At 34.2% G+C, this 22,069-nt stretch overlaps 4 protein-coding genes across 6 annotated transcripts in view; 3 read left to right on the top strand and 1 right to left on the bottom strand.

Annotated features, from left to right (window-relative positions):
• Nucleotides 1–128: 128 nt before the first annotated feature.
• LOC132163430 (small ribosomal subunit protein uS11x-like) lies at nt 129–3,549 on the bottom strand. The gene is made up of 6 exons (XM_059573717.1): nt 3,439–3,549; nt 2,081–2,200; nt 1,898–1,943; nt 1,028–1,113; nt 767–896; nt 129–415 (listed from the first exon to the last, which is right to left on the bottom strand). The coding sequence occupies exons 1-6, from the start codon at nt 3,439–3,441 to the stop codon at nt 348–350; spliced, it is 453 nt and encodes a 150-aa protein (XP_059429700.1). The 5' UTR covers nt 3,442–3,549; the 3' UTR covers nt 129–347.
• A 3,798-nt stretch (nt 3,550–7,347) lies between these two features.
• LOC132163429 (protein S40-7-like) lies at nt 7,348–11,795 on the top strand. 3 transcript variants are annotated; one of them, XM_059573716.1, is made up of 3 exons: nt 7,348–10,511; nt 10,639–10,771; nt 11,269–11,795. In XM_059573716.1, exon 1 carries the CDS (start codon nt 7,575–7,577, stop codon nt 8,307–8,309), a length of 735 nt encoding a protein of 244 aa, XP_059429699.1. In that variant the 5' UTR covers nt 7,348–7,574; the 3' UTR covers nt 8,310–10,511; nt 10,639–10,771; nt 11,269–11,795. The 3 variants fall into 3 exon arrangements, with proteins under 3 accessions (XP_059429699.1, XP_059429698.1, XP_059429697.1); XM_059573715.1 differs by having other exon boundaries at nt 10,623–10,771; XM_059573714.1 differs by having other exon boundaries at nt 7,348–10,771.
• A 5,361-nt stretch (nt 11,796–17,156) lies between these two features.
• On the top strand, nt 17,157–18,165 carry LOC132163997 (uncharacterized). The gene is made up of 2 exons (XM_059574400.1): nt 17,157–17,361; nt 17,527–18,165. The coding sequence occupies exons 1-2, from the start codon at nt 17,232–17,234 to the stop codon at nt 17,919–17,921; spliced, it is 525 nt and encodes a 174-aa protein (XP_059430383.1). The 5' UTR covers nt 17,157–17,231; the 3' UTR covers nt 17,922–18,165.
• A 465-nt stretch (nt 18,166–18,630) lies between these two features.
• The window catches only part of LOC132162762 (suppressor of mec-8 and unc-52 protein homolog 1-like), a 6,414-nt gene continuing 2,975 nt past the window's right edge, over nt 18,631–22,069 (top strand). Inside the window, exon 1 of the mRNA XM_059572990.1 lies at nt 18,631–18,662. Coding sequence (XP_059428973.1) covers nt 18,631–18,662 — 32 coding nt within the window. The remainder of the gene's footprint in view (nt 18,663–22,069) is intronic.

Below are 22,069 nucleotides of genomic sequence, written 5' to 3'. Positions count from 1 at the left end.
GTGTCTTCTACAAATAAAGAACAATTTTGCTTTCTACACTCTCCATATGCATTGCATATCATTAATGACCGACCACAGCCTAGCCTAGATTAATCATTAAAGAAAAACAAACTGACATGAAGCATCACTAAGTCATAAACATAATTTCATTTATGCGAGAACACAAATGCCATAGATAATCTCACACCCTTCTGATTGTACATTATGCTTGATATAAAGCAAGAGTCCGCCATCGCCCAAAAAAACTACAAAAATGTTCCAACGACTAATAAGCCCTACAGGAAACCAAGAAAACGCATCACCAGCACCAAAGCTGAATGATAGGATGATTGGATTCGACAATGAGCCTACAGTCTTCTTCCTCTTCTACCACCCTTCCTTCGCGTGCTGTCACTGGGGATTGGAGTAACATCCTCTGTGAACATAACACACAGAGTAAGATTCACGGCCACATTCTGATTCCAATTAAGTACATTGTTCTAGAGAGAAATTCCCAGTATGCAAGGCATGGATGCTAATGGTCCAAATCAAGCAGATGCCCATCCAGATAAACATAGTACCGGTAAACTGGGGTAGGGATAGAGAAAAACAAGCCCTAAATGCAGACAACCTCAGAAATTCATTCTATGCTGAAAGAACTTTTGCAGAATCTTTATACAAGACAGGCAAATCCTCAAGGTGTCTGCATCTCCACCATGCAATTGCAGCATACAAATGCCAGATTTTATGCTTACATTTCATGCATTTAAAAGATCAAGAGCCTTACCAATGCGACCAATCTTCATTCCAGAACGAGCAAGGGCACGGAGGGCAGACTGAGCACCAGGACCTGGAGTCTTGGTTTTATTTCCTCCAGTAGCACGAAGCTTAATATGAAGAGCAGTGATTCCAAGTTCCTGTTTAGGATTGAATGAAAATTGGTCAAGCTAGCAAATACTTATAGTCAATAAACACATTTAGGAAGGCTCAATTCAAAATCAAATAATTACAGTTCGAAGTAATAAATTAAAGGGAAAAGAAGAAAGACCTTGCATCTCACTGCTACATCCTGCGCTGCAAGCATGGCAGCATATGGTGAAGACTCATCCCTATCAGCTTTTACCTTCATACCTCCTACATTTTGAAGAAAGATTCATTTTCACCTTTCATGGGAATCCATAATGGAGACTTAAATTCTAACACTAACAGACACCACATCGGAATAATTATACTGGATGGACAAAAGCATACATGCAAAGATAAAGCAATTCAATTTGTTTCCTATGCTAAGGTTTAAAAGGCAAATAAAATCACTGCTACAAGGCAATTTTTCTAGACGTAAACATAGACGCCCTTACTGATGTAAGAAGATCAACCAAAGGCAAGAACACAGAAGCACAGGCAAGCCATGCAAATGAGCATAGACAAGAAAGATGACACAAACCCAACATCAACATTAGCTAAAGAACAGCCAACTTGAAATGCAACCAATAGGAAGGAATAACTGACCCTTCCAAAATAAGACCCCCCCCCCCCCTTCAACTCTTAAGGCCCAAAGTGACTCCTTAGTTACCAAGTATGAAACAAAAAAAAAAGAGTTGTAAGCATGGCATATTAAGGCCCACATAAAAGTTTTTCTGATGCACACCAACATACTTGACCAGGAAAAATAATTAAGTTTTCCCCAAATAAATGGGATGGTTCAATATGAAAAGAGCATCACATTTATAAATTTCTTCGGTAGTAACAAGACACATAAAGGTCTACAGAAAGAAATATAGACACCAAAAACTATAGATATAAAATAACAAATGATGTACAACAGTGTAAACTCTTTTCAAGCAAGTGGGCCTAAAAATGCTATTCAAGATAAAAAGTGCACATCAAACTAAACAATTAGAAATAAGATCACACATACCAGTGATGCGAACAAGTGTTTCTCCTCCAGAAAGATCAGTCACATGCTGTTTTTCAAGCAATAAAATGATTTATGATCAAACTCAAAAAAAAAAAAATCCATAATTGGAAAACAAACAAATAGCTTCTTTACAAAAATGAACAATGACACTTATTTATAAGAAAAATGAATAATGACACTTACAATGAAAGTATCATTAAAGGATGCGAAAATATGAGCCACACCAAAAACTTGTTCTCCTTCACGGGTAGCTGGCCCAAGGGTCACATTTTCTTCCTTTGGTTCCCTTTGCTTCCTCCTCGACTACACCAAAAATTAAGAAAATAAATTAGAATTAATCTCATTTCTCAAACATCAAGATTTCACACACTCATAAATGTTAATTCTGGTTATCTTTCAAAAAGTTGCCCCCTGGAGATTTGGGGAAGGAAGATTTGAACCAGAACAAAAATAAATGGATAAATTTATGAGCTTGAGCAATTATGTGGTGCGAAAGAATAAATGCATGGCTTTGATAGCCGACTAGAAGTACTATTGAGTAGCAATGGAGCACACCATTCCATCCAGGATAATTATGAAAAATGAAATCTCCTATGAAACTAAAATTAAGAGCCCAATTACTGAATAATGTTCTCCATCCAATTACACTACCACACTAAAGTTTGCAGTTCCTCTCAAAAAAATGACATTAGTGTCACACTTTGTGAGGGGTAAAAGTTGTCTGTCCAACCCACTACCTAAATTTATACAGAGATTGAAGTGACTCCTAGTTATATGAAGTCTATAAACTTTGCACATCCTGATGCGTATTATTATAACTCAACAATCAAGCAAAAAAAAAACGATCAATTAAAGTCAATCAGTATAGCACATGATTAACGATTGCTGACCATAAAGTATGAAAGAATTAAGAAATTGTGAAAATATTGTGGACACCTTTTCCATTGCAATCCAGACAGAGAGAGACCAGCGACAAAAGAATGAACCAATCAAGAGAAGGATATGAACAAAATATGTCCAAACGTGACTACAGTACTTATAAACATAGTATATACATACACTAAGCAAAATTATCATCAAATGTGACTCAGTAAAACAAGCACACACACAAAGCTTTTCTACAAAAAAACAGGAAATTACTTGCATGAAGAAGGTATGGTTCAACAACTTCAATGAGTATAAAAGTTGGAAAACCGCACAGAAATTAGATATTACATGGTTTGGCTGAGAATCGAAAGATTGCTATTAGACCAAATTTTTAATTAATTTCAACTGTTCTAGTACAAAATAAATAAATAGAATTAAACATAAGCCTTCAACTTTTCCTATCGTTTCGAAGTTTTCTTCGCAAACTAAGAGGACCTAGAAAAGCACAACAATATAAAGAAAATCAACATTTTTTTCAGAATCCAAATGGCTACAAAATCCCACTGTTTTCCCATTACTGTAATCAACCTTTCTCAGCAACCAAACAGAGAACAAACAGGAACATAGGTCTTTGATTTGCTGAAAAGATTAGAAATTGGATTCGATTCGCTTACCATGGCTGCTTCGAGTAGATGAGGAACTCACACAGAGCGGGAGAGATTACTGGCCTGAGAAGTGCGGCTTTGGCTTAGAGATGAAAGCTTCGCTTTATATGAGACTGGGAATTAGGGTTTTACGCGGTGGGGAATATTTTTTGTGAATTGATGCGGAGGTCCCTGCAATTTTCTTGTATTCTGAAACCGTGCCTTAACTTTTGGTATTTTCCGAATTTAGACCTTGGAAGTTGGACCATACTCTTTCTTTCCTTTTTTTTTTTTTTTTTTTTTCAATCGTGTTAAGAATGGTTTTCTATTCATGAAAACATAAAGTATTTTCTTAAAACTTATTATTCAAACAAGTTTTATTAGGGGTGTCAAGGCGGTTATGGTTAGCGGTTATTGGCAATAACCGCTAACCGTAACCGCCTTAACGATTAATAGATTTCACTAACCGCCTTGCGGTTAACGGTTAGCGGTTAGTGAAATAGATAACCGCTCGCTAACCGCTTTTTCAAAATTGATCTTTTTTTTTTGCGCTTTTGGGCTTTCTTTAGGGCTTTTTGAGCTTCTTTTTTTGGCTTTTTTTGACCTTTTTCTTCCAAATTTAAGTGTCTTGGGCCCAATTGCTATAAAAAGAGCCCCTATTGAAAAATCATAAATATTTGATCCAAAATTTACATTTACTTGTACTTTAAACGGTTAAATTTTAAAAAAAATAAATAAATAAATAAATCAACACAACATATAAAAAAAAAAGTTCAGAATTCAGACAACTGTCACAACATATAATGATAATACATTAATACTTAAATTGTGTTTATAAGTAACACATTGATCATTATTTAATCCAATGTCAATTACTTAATTTGATATTATACGAATCATATCATCACTGTACATTAATAATATGATTCACTTGAAGTCTTGAATAAAGTATTTGAATTGTCATTTAATCATCTGATTAAGTATTGATATTTTACATTTGTATTATTCATATGCATATGTAGACTTATATAGACTTATAACATATATAAACTTATAAGTTTATAACATACATCGGAAATAAGTCTCTAAATATTTAATTGTTGTATTAGTATGAATTGGTATACTTATGAGTTATGTCATATTATATATATATAATTTGTTATTATATAATCAAATGATTTAATTATCAATTGATTATGTGATATAATCATATAAATTATAGTGATAATATATTAATACTCAAATTGTGATTTAATTATTTTTTTAAAAAATTGTGATTTAATGATCAAGTGATTATGTTATATGTATAAATATTTTTATAATTATAATTATAAAAATATATTATATAAAAAGGCGGTTAGCGGTTAGGATTAGTAAACCCAATAACCATTAGGCGGTTATATCGGTTAGCGGGCGGTTATTGACACCCCTAAGTTTTATCCCACCAAAAATATTTTTTTATTTTTTTTTATTTTTAAAAATGGTTTTCAAAACACACAAATATTTTGTTGATTATTTTCTTAAAAACAGGTTTAATGACTGATTTAAAAATATAATAATAATAATAATAATAATAATAATAATAATAGTCAATATCACATATTCATCTAGTGGCCACTGGTTGCCCAAAAGTTTCGTGGTTACAAATCTGTTAATGTGCTAATAGTTTCAAAATTATTTAGAGATATGTGATACTTGTGAAATCATGTTAAAATCCAAGCTCACATGTGAAATATTATGGAAATGCTTACTTGTTTTTTTGGTATTTTTTTAGTGTATTTTGGTCATAGATGAATATTATTTTTTTTAAATTATGTGAGCGAAATAAGGGTCAGTTTGTTTTTTATTTTTTATTTTTTTTAAATAATATCCACTTAGGATGAAGTAGACATTAAGAGAATACCAAGAGAACACATAGTATTCCTAAGTACATTAGTTTTGAAATCATGTTTTCAAATACATTTTTTGGTGATTTATTATTTTTAAAATATGATTACTTTAGAACTACTATATTTTAATTGATACTTTTAAAAATTATGGTATATATATATATATATATACAATAAATTAGTTATATCATGGAAATTAGTCCTTAAGTATGTTTTATGTCCAAAAAACTAACTTTCATTAAGTTACATGAATATTTTTTTGTCATATCATATTAAAATAATAAATATTTATTTTATTAAATAAATTCAAAAAGTAAATAAAATAATAAGAAATAAATTATATAAAAAAAAAAAAGAAGGGATCCATCCCTAAAGGCCGAGAAGGTGAGGGACACCATTGGCTGAGGATGGTTAGAGCGGCCACCCTCATTAACAGGGAGGTGGCTCGCGAGCTACCCCAACCATTAAATGGGGTGGATTGCAAGCCACTCCTCACCTCTAGGAGTGGCTATGGGAGTGGTTGCCTCTCTCTTTCTCTTTCTTCTTTCTTCTTTTATATCTAGAGCACTAACAACAAATACCCTATAACCTATTTTATTTCTTATGTATAGGGAATATCTCAAATAAAATCGCAAAAAGTTACCTGCAGCAGTTTCTCTATTGTTTCCCTAAACATTAGAAATGCAACAATGCTACTCAATGTGTAGAGAACTAAAATGATTTTTTTATACATTATTTTAATATAAATATTTATCTTTCCTATCTTATGTTTCATCTTTTTGCCTTTTATTAGGGATTGTGTTAGGATATTGTAAAAAAATTGAGGGTAAGTATAAAACTTGTATTTTGTAAAGAAATAATATTTTAATGATATAGATAAATGTAAGAAAAGCTATTATGAAGTATATTTAAATAAGGAAGCAAAAAGTAATTTTGTTATTTAAACTTGTAAAAAATAAAAAAGAAACTGTTGTTAGTGCTATTTTAGGGATGCAAACATGAGCTATTTTAATTTATTAGTTTATAACAAAATAAATAATAATTATTTTAATATGATTCAACAAAAAATGCTAAGGTAGCTCAGCAGCCATTGCTTTATTGGATGGAAAACAATGACTTATTTCAAATCTACAAGCAAGCTAAGTAGTTAAAAATCAAGTTTTAAAAGCTGAGAAAGTGATCACGAAATGCAATTTGACTCATATATTTATCATTTTTAAATTAAAATAACTATAAAGAATAGTTTATTTGCATAGTACGTAGTCTCAATCTCAATTAAATCGCTTTGAACATTATCAACCACGTCTTCAATTCCCATTATCAGTCCACCTCATGAATTTGGTCCAAATTTCCGTCAAGAATATTGTATGTAGCATAGCATGCCCACTTTAATCTACAGTCACAGCATTGCCACTTTATGACATTTGTTATGGAATATATTGAGCGCATTTTGCGCCTCTCTTTTTTATTTTTATTTATAATATGGGTAACTAATATTCCCAAACACCTCAATAATATAATTTTTTTTTTTTTTTTTTTTTAATATGTTCACACAAGAGGGGAGGGGAAGGGAAGGGAAGGGATGAGAAATTCAAACTAATAACCTCCGCTTCATAAGACGTGGTCTACAGTCGATTGAGCTGACTTTTAAAAACCTTAATAATAGAATTTAAAAGGCCTATTAAATTCATATATATATATATATATATATATATATTGTGAGTTGTTAAAATCGTATTCAATACTTACTTTGATCGGACATTCGGAATCCATGATCGTTAAGTGCGCGACTCGTCGTATCCGCATTGAAATTGCCGGTGACAGCATCGACTATCAAGCATCGAGATTCGAGAATCAAGATCCTTTGCCGGGTCCCACCCGGATTCGATCCATTTCAAAAATGGGACTACCTTCTCGCCCGCACCGTTATCCCACGTTTATGTCATTGCTTACAGCTTACCCCATCAACCCTCTTCCCCAAAGTTTCCGCCACGTCATTCACTTCCCCATCCCCTACAATCGCATCTTCATATCTACATTAATCTACACCGTTGGTTATAGAAATCAGGATAAATCACCATTGTTTCGATTTGTCCAACGGTTCACATTTCGTACAGCCTCTACGAGAATAGCGGGAGATAGTAGGGAATACCGAATATAACCTTCTCCTTCCACCTCTCGCTCCTCGTCCTCTCTCTCTCTAAAGTCTATCACCGTGGTCCGTGGACGCTCCAAATTCACACAAACGCCATCGCTTTCTGAAACCGGACGACCCACATGGACGTCAACGGCCCGACCCGGTTCCGCCCCCGGAAATCCACGTCCAGCGACCGCTTCCTGGGCGCGTTCCCCCACGCGCCCCTCGAAAACCCTAGCTCCTCCTCCTCAACCGCCACCACAGCAAACGTCATCGTCGAGCTCAACGAGGACGATGTGTTCTGGACCGGTGACTATGCCGAACAGGACCACCACCATCACCAAAACCACATCCACTCGACCCCTCCCTCCTCCGCCTCCTCCACTCCTCGCCACAACCACAACCCCCACCACCACCACAAGAGTTTCGCGCAGGCAGAGAATTTCGGAATCCTCGCTGTGCTCCCCGAGAACGAATCGTCCCCGGGCCTCCGAAACGTTTCGAATTTGTACCACAAGGCTTCGTTTTCGTCCTCGTCCTCGTCCTCGTCCTCGTCCTCGCGTATGATTCCGGCGATCCCCAAGCCGCCGCTGGAAAGACTGGCGCTACCTCCTTCGCTGAAGTACCAGTCTGCGCCGGTGAACGTGCCGGTGCTGGCGAGTGCGATGCGGAGTCACCACGAGTTCGACGACATTGACGACGACGACGACGGTGGCGGGGACGGCGAGATGTTGCCCCCGCACGAGATTGTAGCTAGAGCGCAGTCGCCGATGCTCGCGTGCTCGGTGCTCGAAGGCGCCGGGAGGACGCTCAAGGGGAGAGATCTTCGCCAGGTTCGGAATGCGGTGTGGCGGCGAACAGGTTTTCTTGATTGAGGACTTCAATTTCTTGGGAAAATGTGCTTTTTTATTTTTATTTTTTATTTATCTTATTTTTGTTTTATATTTTTGTCCATTGACAATTATATGTGCAAGTGTAACTGTTTGGTTTAATCATCAAGTATTTGTTTTTAGGGGAAGAATGGTGTTTCGTTTGGTTTCTGATAAATTTGCGGGGGAAAAGAGGGAAAAAGAAAATAAAATTAGGCCTTTCGAATGTTAGATTGTTTATTTCTTGGGATGAAAGCAAAAGCCTACATTCAGAAACTGTGTTCAAAATGAATATTTGATTTCGGTTCATGGTGGAAGAGTATGTTTCACTTTGCTTGCAAGAGGTTACTGGTTTTTATGCCTTCAGTTCCTTCCAATTTTCAAGTACCCAAATTCAAGTAGTAAGATTATCCTCTTAACGGCGAGTTACAGTTAAACTAGGCAAACTAGGAAAGAACCATGTTTTGCTATTGTTGCGTGTAAAAATTATAGGTTTAACGTGTATCAACCTACAACATCTATCTTCATATTCATATACATAGATGTCAACTACTTGGATGTAATGTACACAACATCTAACATTTTGAGTCCGTTGGGATTGCGATTTCAAAACATGCGATTTAAAAGTAACGATTTTAAAACTTGCAATTTGATAACACGATTTAAAAAAAAAAACACTTAAGCGTTTGGTTAAATCGCAGGTTGACCTTTAAAATCACAATTTAGCCTTTTAAATCATGCGATTTTAAAAATACACTCCCTTGCTTTTGATTTGAAACATAGAAAAATCTACATTTTCAAACTGCAATTTGTAAAAAACGCACTCACCAATGATACATTTTCTCTAATTTGGTTTAAAATCGCACTTTTGCTCTGCGAAATCGTAGTCCCAGTCTCCTAGACGCACTCTATGTTTGTCATGCCTTTATCTACTTGATCCAAATGCAACTGTTATACTTGAAGTTCTTTTTTGGAAGCGTTGTGGTGTCTCCCTCCTCTTTCTTAAGGGATTATGTGAGTTCTAGACTTGAAGTAGGAAATACACAAGTCTAGCAAGGGCCTAGTCAGCGTGTGATCTAAAATAATCAAAGATGTTTGCAGCTTTCCTTGCTTTATTATACAGAAGTCGGTTTGGATTTCTTTGTCATACCCAATAGTGCAAATGCTTGAGATAACAATGCACACTTCAATTGATGTGTTATCTGTATCCTTCATACTTAAGCTGCCCCAACTTTCAAGCATATTTGCAGTGCTCATGGAGTAAGACATAATTTGGCATCCATAGCCAATCTTCTTGTGTTGATTACATTTTTAGTGTTGTGATCATATTAAGCATGCACTTAGTGATGGAAACACGAAGTCTCATGTTTGTGGAACTTGAGTGTAATTAGTTATCATGATAAGTTGGTCTTAGATCTAGATGATGGTTTTTACCAAACGACAACCCCACCTTCTCCACCACCTCAAGCTCGGTTCCTCTGCACCCTCTCTGGCCTCCGCTCCTCACCATCGTCCCTTTTCCACTAAGAGTGTGGCCCATGCCCCATTCATGAAAAGTAAATTTGGGTTTTTTCAATTCAGATTTGGCCCACTAAGAGTGCCTATTTCTTGATGTGGAGGCTTATTCTACCATAGTTTGTTGCTTCTCATCGATGGCTCCAGATCAATCCATTCCAGCGCTTTTCCTCCTACAACGACACCCTTTAGGTGGTTGTTTCAATTATTTAGCTTCTTGGCCCGCTTTAGAAACTGTATCATGCAGCCCATTTTTTGGCCCATTTTCTAATTCTAAATTGTATCAACTTCAAGCATTGTATTGTTGTTTCGGCCTGTTGCCAGAGAGTCCACCCCTTATTGGTTTTTGTTTCCTTGTAACCCGTGTTCCCATATTGCTTAGGGGAAAAAAAACAACTCATTTTAGAGTTCCAGACATTTGGCAAAGAACGGTTGTTTTCTGGGTTAGGCACTTTTAAAACTCATTTTAGAGTTCCAGACATTTGGTGAAGAACGGTTGTTTTCTGGGTGAGGATGGACTTCTCCTTTAGTGTCCTTAAGCACCCGGGGTAATTGTTTCTCAATGTCCCACTCAATGATGCTGCAGCTTACATTTGTGGCAATGGTCTTCATGAACAGTTCTTGGTGCTGGATAGGCCGGCAAGTTTCTAAATCCTGTTACCCCAGCTGGCCATAGTGGATGTATTCTCGCAGGTGAGCCACTGGGAGAGAGAAAGAGAGAGAGAGGCATGGTTGGCTGCTTCGAAAGTGCTCTTAATCATCCTAAATAATTGTTTTTCCATGTTCTGCTCAATGATACTGCAGTTTACTTTTGCGGCAGTGGTATTCTTGAAGAGTTCTTGGTGCTGGGTGGATGGCAAATTTTTGAAATTATGGCTATGGCTGCTTCTGACCCAAAAAGAACATTTGCAGTTGTTGTCTTCTTGCAGGCGAGCCACTGCCAGAAGATGGAGGTATTTTTGTAATGCTTTTTAGAAAGTGCTTTTGGCTCTTTAGTTGTAATGTGACATTAAAGTGAAAGTAGTTATTGAGTGTTTTATAAGTATTTTGTTTGTCGAGTTGTTTGTTAATATTTTTATTTTTTATTTTTTATTTTTGATAAAAGGCAAAAAGCAGGTCGGAGTTTAATAGGGTACTACCATGATTATATGGTTGTGTTTTGGTTGGGCCTATGTGTTGGATCATATGGTTGCATTACAGTATTGGAGATGCCTTTACAGATGAGATTTGAGGTTGCATTTCAATTGCTGATCATGGATTGATTGGTGAATTAGAACTTTATGAACTAATGCGTAGACCCCTTTGTGGAGCCTGATCATTTATTTTTTAGAACTTTATAAATAAAGTGAATGTGATGGGTAGCAAGGTCTCATTTTCAGACCTTTCCCATGGATAGTGGTTGTATGGATTTGAATCATTGATGCCCATTCCTTTTTTGTATGTGATACAGTCGCAGAAGCTGTTAATCCGGAAAGTATATGAGTACCTGTGACTGTTGTGGATTGAGGTCTCTTTCGCTTCCAATTCTGACATCCAAAATATCAAGGAGTGTTATCATTTGGGAAAATGTTGGTTAAGTTTGGACTTGTGTATACTGGGGAGGGAAATTATGTTGGCTCGTTATGGTTGAATTGTTTGGCTCCGATTTGGTTTAGGTGCCATAAAAAAACTACAACATATGTACGGTAATTTTTTCAACGGTCTCGGATTTAGTTTAACCTTCTCTTTTCCTCATACAGCACCTAAGCTAAATTCAGCTCTAGTATAGGTGGCACTGCAGAAGGGAGGGCTCTCTTTGGATTTGGTTTTCTGGTGTCATTTTATTTGGAAGATTGTTGATTTAAATTGGTGGATGATAATTCATTGAGTTTACACCCCTGCATATGAATATTATTGGTGAGATATCATACTGTCAGTTTCAAAGTTATAATGTTGAAGATTGTTATGATTGGTATATATGATCACAACTCTTTTTCTTTAGGCCAAATTGAGACACATGAATTGATTTTTTCTTTTCTTTTCTTTTCTTTTTTAACAGTTGCAATTAGAGAGATTAAATGGAGAATACATGAACAGAACAAAGTTTTTCTTCAGTCTGAGTTGAAGCAAGTTTTTCTAATTCAATCTATTAAGCTAGCATATGTTCAAAATGCAAATGATCATCACATGCATTTTGGACGTATTTCAGTGTAATAGATTGAAGTTGAGAAAATTCCTCTCAACTCAATTTGAAAGGAAATTTTGTCCCAATAATATGTGTTAACTATTTTTGTTCATTTACCAGAAAGCTACTACTCTCTTCCTCATCCTCAAAACCACATCACAATTTCATTATTGTTCTTTTTCTTTTATCATAATAACAAACAAATGTTGTTTCTCTAGAAATGTTTTATGAAAAATATTGCACATGCTCCTAATCTCACATTTTCAAATGCACATTTATTGACAAAATCATCATTAAATTTTAGATAGATCACTATTAATTTCGGATTTAACAGTGATTTTTACTGTTACGTCAAGAAATGTGCATAAGAGTATGAATAGCATTTCCCATTTTGGATATATTCTATGCACATCTTCTCTACTCATTTCTCAAATCAACAAATGAAATTGAGTGCATTTCATCATTTTTTCTTTTTTTTTTTACAGAGAATTCTAATCCGGTATGAAATTATACCGGTTGTAATATATTTTTTTACCGTTTATTTAAAATGAACCGTTGATAATTGTAAAATAAAAAAATATTAAAAAAAAAAATTGAAGGAAGTAATTCAGCAAAAAATATTCGACCAACCCAAACCACCAACTTAAAAAGATTTTTTTGACTGATAGGCCAAAGGGGAGACTTTCATGTCCACTTGGTCTCAATACTTGTTTGGATTGACCGAAAATGTAGGTAATGTTGATGACTGTCCAGTCTGTCCCTGTGTCAGAAGTGGAGAAAAAAGAGGACATGTGTCTCCACAAAATGCCGGTGCTGTTACCCACATTTGACTCTGATCTGTACTCTGTACAACTTGTAGGAAGCATACCCTATGTGGTTGGGAATCTTGCCAATTCAGTTACATCTTCACCAACCACATTAAATATATATATATAATAGCTTTATTCTAAAAATGGAAATTAAAAACAAATTCATGTCACATTTAGACAAGGAATTCATGTTGTTTGTTGCAATTGTTTTTTTTTTTTCAATGTTTTTTTTGTTTTTGATTTATTTTTATTAATTGTATATAAATTTTACAGAATTCATTATTATTATTATTTTGGTGTGTGACGATTTTAGTTAGCAGCAAGGGAAGGGGAAGGATCACCTACCATCCTTCAGTGCAATTAATGTGAAGGAAAATTTGCCCTCCCTAGCAATGAGATTGTGAAGAATCCAATAATCCCCTTGATTTTAAATGTTTTTTTTTTTTTTCACTACTTGTTGGAGTGATTCATGTATGAGTGAATAAATGTTGTGTAATCTCTCAGCAAAATAAAAAAAATAAAAAATAAAAAAAAAACCAAAAAAAACCAATTAAAAAATGTAATCTCATGTTGAATATAAATGAAAAAAAAAAAAAAAAACAATAGAAGTTCAATTAATTGTGTAAATAATCACTAAATCATTGTCTGACAAATTAAAAGGAGGTTTTTGACTAGGGGTGAAATTTAAAGCCACCTAACCGCTTTCCGCTTTGAAAGCGATTAGTAAAAACCACTAACTGCTTAGCCGGTTGCGATTAGCGGTTAGTAGATTTTGGAAATCTACTAACAACTAACCACTTTATATATATATATATAAGTCGTGAGTTTATGAACTTTTTTTGGTTGATTGAAATGGGCCTCAAGCTTCAAGTTCAACCATGTCGGTTTTTTTGGTTGCTTGTGAGTTTATGAATATGTTTGTGTTTTATTTTATTTCTATGTGTGAGTTTATGAACTTGTTTGAGTTTATGTATAAGACTACAAGTGAAGTGATGACTTTGTTGTAATTTTATTTATATCTTATATGATGTGTAGATTTGTAGAATGTGGCCAATAAGATTTTGATATATAGCAACTTGTAATGCTAAAATGGCCATGAAAAGGGGAGAAAAAAAAAACGTTTAAAATGAGCAAAAAAAATATTTAAAGTGAGCCTAAAACCGGCCCAAAAAAAAAAGCTCAAAAAAGCGGTTAGAAAAAAGCGGTTAACCGCTAACCGGGTAGCGGTTAACCGCCTTAGTAAAAATTACTAACCGCCTAGGCGGTTGCAATTAGCGGTTTTAACCACTAACTGTTAACCACAACCGCTATTTCATCCCAATTCCTGACTCCACTATTTCATTTCTTAAATCATTATCAGTTATCTACCGAATTTAAATCAAGAAAAAGGTGAATTTAATTAATATTTTAGATTAATATGTTGTCCTATTATTTAAAAAATAACACACTATATTTTTTGAAGTGTTATGATGTTGAATAAAACAAATAGGAAACAACACACTCTTTCTTGCAAGCACTTGGAACCAATGCATCATTCACGCCAAACAATCGTGGTGGCCATTGTAGCTGCCACCACGGGTCGTCGAAAGTTCATGACAGCAACTACAGGGCCACTTGAAGTTCTTGGCAACCATCACAAGATTTCTTAAAGTTCTCGTCTCGCAGCTACATCCATGGATGCCAAAAGTTCATGTGTTGGTCCGCTAAATGTTCCATACGATCACTACGAGAACCGTTAGAAATTCAAGATTGACAACCACCACAAGACCACTAGAAGTTCTTGGAGGCCACTGCAGAGTGGTCAGAAGTTCATAGTGGCCATCACAAGACCACCAAACGTTCATGCCAATTATTTTTTTAGAAATATTTTGTAAAAATATTGTTTTTTAAAAAAAGAGTTTTATAGTTTGTTGGGTGTTTTGTTCCCCTTTGGCAGGAGATCATGCCATTTTTACTTGACTTGTTCCCTGCTAAAAAACACTAATCCCAGTTAGAGGCCAATACAGCAAAGATTAGACAGGGAGGACTAAAAAGGCCCAACCTGTCGTTTGCCAAAACACCAAAAAGGCAAAAACTCTAGCTACTTTGATGACGTATGGGGTATTTTATACCGATTTAAGGACATTTTGGTCTTTTTCTTTGTATTTTTAAAGAGTAAAATTAACGGAAGAGTTCTAATTGAGAGTAATTGAAAATTCAGGGATCCAAAATGAGAGATTTGAAAGTTCATGGGGGGTTTGTAAAATCGAGTGAAAGTTCAGGGAGCTAAAGTAAAGTTTTCCCAAAACAAAAATTACATTATATATAATATAATTTTTTATGACTTAGATTTTTAGTTTTTCATAAAAATAAAAAATTATGTACTATATATATATATATATATATACAGCAGCTAAGTTAAAAGAAAATATTATATAACTTGTTTCTTTTCTTTTCAGTAATAAATACAGTAAAACACAAAATATTTAAAATTATCTTTACTTTCATCTTATATCATAATACTTTTCAAACAAAAATGAAAATCACATTTTAAAAAAATATTAACATAGAAACCCTGTCACTTGGTCTAAAATTATCAAATTAGCGAAAATTTTACCCCTAAATTTTTTTAATTTTGCCTCCCACCCAAAACTCCAAATGCTAGTTCCCTTCTCTGTATCATATACTGTCATCTAACTTTTGTATCATATACCCTTCTCTGTTTAATTAAGTGTTAAGCTTGGCTAATCGGTGCACAGTGATTAACAAAATCATGGACTCTTGGCCCTTTTGAAAGAATATACGCGTCCTTTATTATTTTAGTGTTTTTAATAATTATATGATTTTGTCATCCTTAGTGTAGGTGATTCTGTTCTTCATGGATTCATGGGCCTGTTGTCTGCTTGCGAGCCTTCTGTTAATTAATTAGGATGATATAGTTTTTAATTATATAATTGTAACAATCACATTGTATATATATATATAAGTTATCTTAATTTAAATATTACAATGTATTTAAGTAGGAGGACAACTCAACGCAACTTATCATCAAATTCAAGTAAGGGGACACAACACTAAAAACCCCAACAGATTTTATTATAAATCTTTAGAAAAATGATATGAATTTTATAAAGAATCCACTTGCATGCTTTGAAATTGCACTTCCTTTTATATTTGAATGCCAAGTTTATTCAATCATATGTCATGGTTTAAGAATTTTATGTATTACAATTACCTCATTTTTATGTGTTATGCATGAGTGCGATTATAAATGAAAGGAGCTCACAAGGTTTCATGGTATAGTACACAATTACAAATGAGCTTGTAAATTATATGAAATGTTACATATGCATTCATGATAATAAATGTTTAACCCCGAAACACTAAAGGAACGGTCGGTACCGGATCACATGGGTAGCATGGCAGGCACACCGAAGGACGGTTATGAAAATGTGTGTACCATCGGTCAGATGGCCTTCACATAGGGAAGTTCCCAGCCAGCTGGTAGCTCTTCCTTGTGACGACAAGATGAGCCGATGGGTTCTTCAGGACAAGCCAAAGTACGCTGCACATGGTAAAATTGCGATTATGGGTCAAAGGGTAAAACAATTATTTTGAAAGAAAAATAAAAGGAAGGGACTATACTTTGCATAACTTACTCACTTCTCGCATTTCAATTGTTTATTATAGTGCATGATTAAGATCGTGATATAAAAATCTGCATAGCATGTTTTATAGCATTTTGGTGTTATGGCTACTTACTGAGTTATCAAACTCAGCCTTTTGTTTATGTAGATTGTATGGTTTTGATATTTTTTGTTTACCTAACCAATTTTGTGTATAGGAGGACTCTGACACGTGGGAAAGTTATAACCTCCCTATAGTAGTCACTTTTGATTTATATATACTTCCTTGACGGGCTTGTATTTTTTTTGTGTAGATTCCCAGGTTTATATGTATTAAAGATAATAGATTATTTATATTAACACTTTAATTATATTAGTTGTCTCTCTCATTTTTCCTTGAAATGTCTGTGCATATTTAATAGTAATATAAAATATTTCCTTAGTCGTTGCAAATTCATTAGTTCCTTTCTACTTTAACCGGGAGCGTGACAATAACAGTCCACTAAATAAAGTTTTAGTATAAGCTTAAGGAAAAGAAGAGGAAATGAATTTCATAGCAGCTAGCCTAGTAGGTGGCCGGCCACAAATTAAGTTTGCCAAGCTATGATCAGATAGATGGTAAATTTGTACTACTCTAATTGATACTTGGGAAGTGAAATAAATGCACGCCATGAGAATTCCAACCACTAAAATCAGCCTTGCGGGCCCTTCATTTATCATGGCCATGTTCAGAATCCTTATATTATTGTGCTCTGCTTCACATTGCCATTGCCATCCTATCTTCAAAGCACTTCACCTTCATCGATCCATCTCTCAGCTCTCACTCTTTGCTTCCATGGCGTTCCCTAAGTTGATCACAGCTCTTCTCCTTGTATTGGCTTTTGCCAGATTTGAGCCTTCAACCTGCCAAGTTGTCAAGGCCAAGGTCTCTTGCCTCGACTGCAAACACAATGATGCCTTCTCTGGTTTTTCCTAATCTCTTAATTTCCTCCCCATTATCTACATGCATGCATAAAGTCCTAAACAAAACTAGTTTTTTTCTTTTTTGTTGTCATCTTGTTAGCATTTAATTCGAGCTTTATCGGACCCGTGTGGAGGAAACGCAAGTTGATGTTCATGTTTTGTTGCAGGCATTAAGGTTGGAGTGAAGTGTGATGGGGTGAAAAAGTTGGCTGTGGCAGACACAGAATATGATGGGTCCTTTGAAGTGGAGCTTCCATCAAAAACATCTCCACTGAATTGCCATGCGAAGCTTCTTGGGGGTCCAATCCAGCTCTATGCCTCAGGGAAAAATGTGATAACAAAAATTATAAAGAGTAATAGTGATGATGAGGAGACCAACTCCTACACCATCTCCACTCCCCTAAGCTATTCAACATCTTGCCCGACAGCAGATCATGCGAAATGCAGGGCCGTGAACAAGTTTGGTTCTTCCAAGACTGTCGACCTGCCTCTACCAAGGGAGTGGGGCTTAGCACCATCAAGCTATTATGTTCCTTTTGTTCCCATCATCGGCATACCTTGATTATCTATCTCCACTCTCTTGGTAGCAATATATATATATATATATATATACTCTGTTAGGAGAAAGGCTATATATACAATAACCTATAGTGCATCTTATATCTTTCTTCTTCTTCTTCTTCTTCTGTTTCTCGTTCTTTTTCCTTTTAATTTAAGAAGTTGGTTTGTGCTAATGTAAGTTATTTTCAGTCCTTGTAAGAAGTTGGCTTGTGATAATGTAACGTATTATATGCTATATTTCTCTCTCTCTCTCTCTCCCTTTCATCAAGTATTAATGCCTGTGTCTAGGGTTGCCCAACCCCTTAAATAAGGTTCTCTTATGTTTTTCTAAACTTTGGGCGTATTATTAATGCATGCAACATAGTATTGATCGTTTGAATTAGACACCTTTCTTAAAATTTTATTACCTCCTTCGTCACATCATCCAACATGACATGATTGGGACGGTGTGTGGACTGTTCAATTTTATTTTATTCGCCAATTCCAAATTCTATGTGCTTTCTAAGTCCAATCTCTTGATCTATGTCCTAATTTGAGTATCCTTGTACAAATAGAGAAGTTAATGTGAGTAGGCCCTGCCGTTAAATGCACATCCCCTATGAATGAGCAAAAATCTTGAGGAGGAGAAGGAGGTGGAGACCCACCGGTCCAATCCAACCGTTTGAACGGAAAATGAACCGGAAAATGACCATTGTTGCCATAGACAGTGCATGCCAGCTATTGAAGCAGATTTTCAAGACAGGTCATTTACAAAGCAAAGGAGACACTACCAAGCTGACGTCAACCAGTGGGGGCCAACAGGAAATCTCCGACGCTTAAGTCAATAAAGTCTTTTTGGGAGAGGAAACTGAACAAATAGCTTAGAGAGAGAGTAGTTTATCCGTACATGAGGAGTGTACCCCTTTTTAATGAATGGGGGCCGGAGACTCCTTATTCAACATGCATGGTATCATGTATCAATGGTGCATAATTTGTCTTCTTCTTTCATATAGAAGTTGCTTGAGTAAGGCTTAGGCTGATTATTTATTGTATCATCACCAAAATGTATTACTACATATAATCAAAATATCACTACTTAGTTAATTAAAGACTTCCTCCTCCTCCCACTTGTAGGAACATGATTTTTTCCGATCCATTTTAGACTGAAGAATATCTAATTAATGGTCAGAATCTCATCCTGTAGCTATAAATGAGATACATGTTTATTAACAAAATAATAATAATAATAATAATAATATATAAGAAAATAATAAAAAATTAAAAAAACTAAGGGGTGGCCAGCCACCCCATACCGCCGTTTTGGGGTGGCTGGACCACCTCAAGGGCCAAATCAAAAAAGAAAATTGATTTGCTGGTGGGTGGCCGGCCCACCTCTTAGTTTTTTTTAATTTTTTTTTTTTTATAATTATTTTAAAAATATATATTTTATTTTTTTATTAAAGGGGCATATGTTTTATTTATGACATTATGATCTCTTTAAAGAAATTTGACTATTAACTAGATATTTTTTAATTCAAAATGGACCAGAGAAAGATTCTAATCCCACTTGTACCCATTTTTGAGGGAACATATTTACGTATATGCTATTCTCGTTGACAGGTGACCTTCACTAGTGGGGTGGAATTTAATGTCTCAACCTGAACCAACTGTCGTTCTTATCGCCAACAAGATGGAAACTTAATTCAAGCTCCCCACACCACCCACCCCACCCTACTCTCTTTTCTTTTCTCTCTTGCTTTAATGTCTATTTGTTTTCTACCTTTACCTGCCTGCCATCACCTTTTGCTTTACAAAAGCATTATCTTCCAAACAAATAAATTAAATTACAAAATAATTACATTAATTCACCTCATTAATGAATTTTGAATTCACTACGCACAAAGAAATAAATTGAATTTGAAATCATGAATTCAATGGCTAACCTAACTGCATAAATTGGAGCTCTATGGCCCCAACCAGACAAGGATCCTGTTCCATAACCAACATACTTACTTACGTTTATCATCCTAATTAAAGATGTCTTTAAAAACATCATGTGTTCTTTTTATATTTTAAATGAACTGGATAATATTCAGTTAGTTATAGTGGAAGTGTATTTTTGTCTTTTCACTTTTTGAAATAACAAAAATATTCTTCACTATAACTAGATATTATTCAGTTCATTTTAAATGAAGAGCATCCTAATTCATGTGGGTTCCTTGAGCATAAGAAAAGACACTTTTTTTATTATTATTACTATTAATGTTATTAAAAAAGTATATGAGAAACACATGATATTAAAAAAAAAAAAAAAAATTGCAATTCTCACATGTTAACTGTTAAAGGACACTCCACTTTTAAAAACTAGGTTTGAAAAATTTTCCGATAACTTAATTTGAAGAAAATTTCTGCAATTTAAATCTAAAGATTAATTTGTATGAAAAAGGCAAGTGCATCTTAATTACCCGAGCCTAATTTCGTTTATTAATGCTTTTTAGATATATGGAGTATTCTTTGTTCGAAAATATATTTTAATACGACATAAAATTGAAAGTAATCTCGAGTATTTTGTGTTGTAAATTATTATTTATTAATTAATATTTTTATTAAAAAAAAATATTAAAAGAGTGAAGGAAATTTTACCAAACAAAGTCATTAATTATTTTTTTTAATGGAAGCAATCAATGGTCCTGATTGTGTAGAGGTATTTACCAAAAATGCAAAATAGAAAGAGATGTACGTACGAAGGAGCATTTGTTTGATGAATTGGAATACGAAGCAGAGTCTGAACCGAATTAAAATAGAGAGCAGAAGACGAAGAAAAGAAGTTGGCGCATTTAGTGAAGAAGAAGAAGAAGAAGTTGGCGCATTCACGAGGAACAAGAAGCTTGCCTTAACTGTAAGTAGACAACTGACAGTCTGACAGCATCCGACAACGACGTAAATTAGTTATAAATTGGTTTATATTTAATTGAAGAAAGTTTTGGAGAAATTTCATTTAACCTACTCTATAAAAGTGACAAGTATCTTTTAACATGTGAGATATACATGTTTTTTTAATAGAGACAAAGTTGTAATAAATTTTATTAAAAACTATGTTAATAAAAAAAGGGACACATATCGCTTTTATAGATTAGGTTAAAGGAAATTCCTCCAACCCAGTTTAAAGAAAAAGGTTGTCCTATTTAGGGTTCGTTTGAGATTGCGATTTCAAAAAGTGTGATTTTAAAAATAACATTTTTAAAAATAGTGTTTTTGAAATCGCTACTTTTTAAAATTGTAAAGGCATTTGGTAAAACATGTTAAAAAATACATTTTTATTAAATATTTGTTATGTGAATTCATGATTTTAGTTTAAATTCGCACTTTTTCAAATAAGCATCCACTAGCCTGCTTATTGAAATGACGATTTTTTTTTCCTATTTTAAATTAAATACTTTTGAAATCGTAATGCCAAACTCCTTACATTTTGCGATATCTTTTAAAAATACAAATTATTCTTACGAAATCGCAATTTCAAACGCACCCTTAATTTATATATAACGACATAAATTAGTTATAAATTGGTTTATATTTAACTCATATAATTTTCCTTTTTTTAACATGTGAACAATGACAATTTTTTTAGTAGCATGTATTTTTCACATGAATTTTTAATAGCATTCACATGCTTTAGAGAGGATACCCAAAAAGTATTTATCAGGTTTAGCTTTTAAATTTTAAGTAGCATTCACATGATATTGGATAATGATAGAAATAGATATTAAAAACGCTCACACTTTCATATTTTTAAGGGTTTATTTATAGTGAAAATTATTATTAAATTTTGAATAAATTAGTATAGAAAAATGGGAGTTCATTCATTTTAAAATAATAATATTATTCTTTTTATTATTATGAAATAGTGATGACATAACAGTTGGGAGCAGGTAGAAAAAATATACCACAAAAAAAAAAATCTTTAATGATTTCCTCTCATCTCTGTGTCTTTCTCTTTCTAAATCTTTCTGCTGTAAACCTGCCTGCAATCAATGTCACTGTACACTACTCAGTCTAACTGAGTTCACTTGTGAAGCGTGGCTTGATCCCATTTGTGGATCCAACACAATAATAAAACGCTTTAAGTTGTTGTATATATATATATATATATATATATATAAGTATGCATAT

The sequence above is a fragment of the Corylus avellana genome, chromosome ca10 (genome assembly GCF_901000735.1).
Source record: "Corylus avellana chromosome ca10, CavTom2PMs-1.0".
NCBI lineage: Eukaryota > Viridiplantae > Streptophyta > Magnoliopsida > Fagales > Betulaceae > Corylus > Corylus avellana.
This window is presented reverse-complemented; position numbering and strand designations above follow the sequence as displayed.

Coding starts and splice junctions, on each gene's coding strand:
- LOC132163430 (XM_059573717.1), bottom strand. Junction 1,944..2,080: donor CCTTTAATGATACTTTCATT/GTAAGTGTCATT, acceptor CTTGAAAAACAG/CATGTGACTGATCTTTCTGG. Junction 897..1,027: donor ATGTAGCAGTGAGATGCAAG/GTCTTTCTTCTT, acceptor AATCCTAAACAG/GAACTTGGAATCACTGCTCT.
- LOC132163429 (XM_059573716.1), top strand. CDS start 7,575: ATGGACGTCAACGGCCCGACCCGGTTCCGCCCCCGGAAATCCACGTCC.
- LOC132163997 (XM_059574400.1), top strand. CDS start 17,232: ATGGCGTTCCCTAAGTTGATCACAGCTCTTCTCCTTGTATTGGCTTTT. Junction 17,362..17,526: donor ACACAATGATGCCTTCTCTG/GTTTTTCCTAAT, acceptor GTTTTGTTGCAG/GCATTAAGGTTGGAGTGAAG.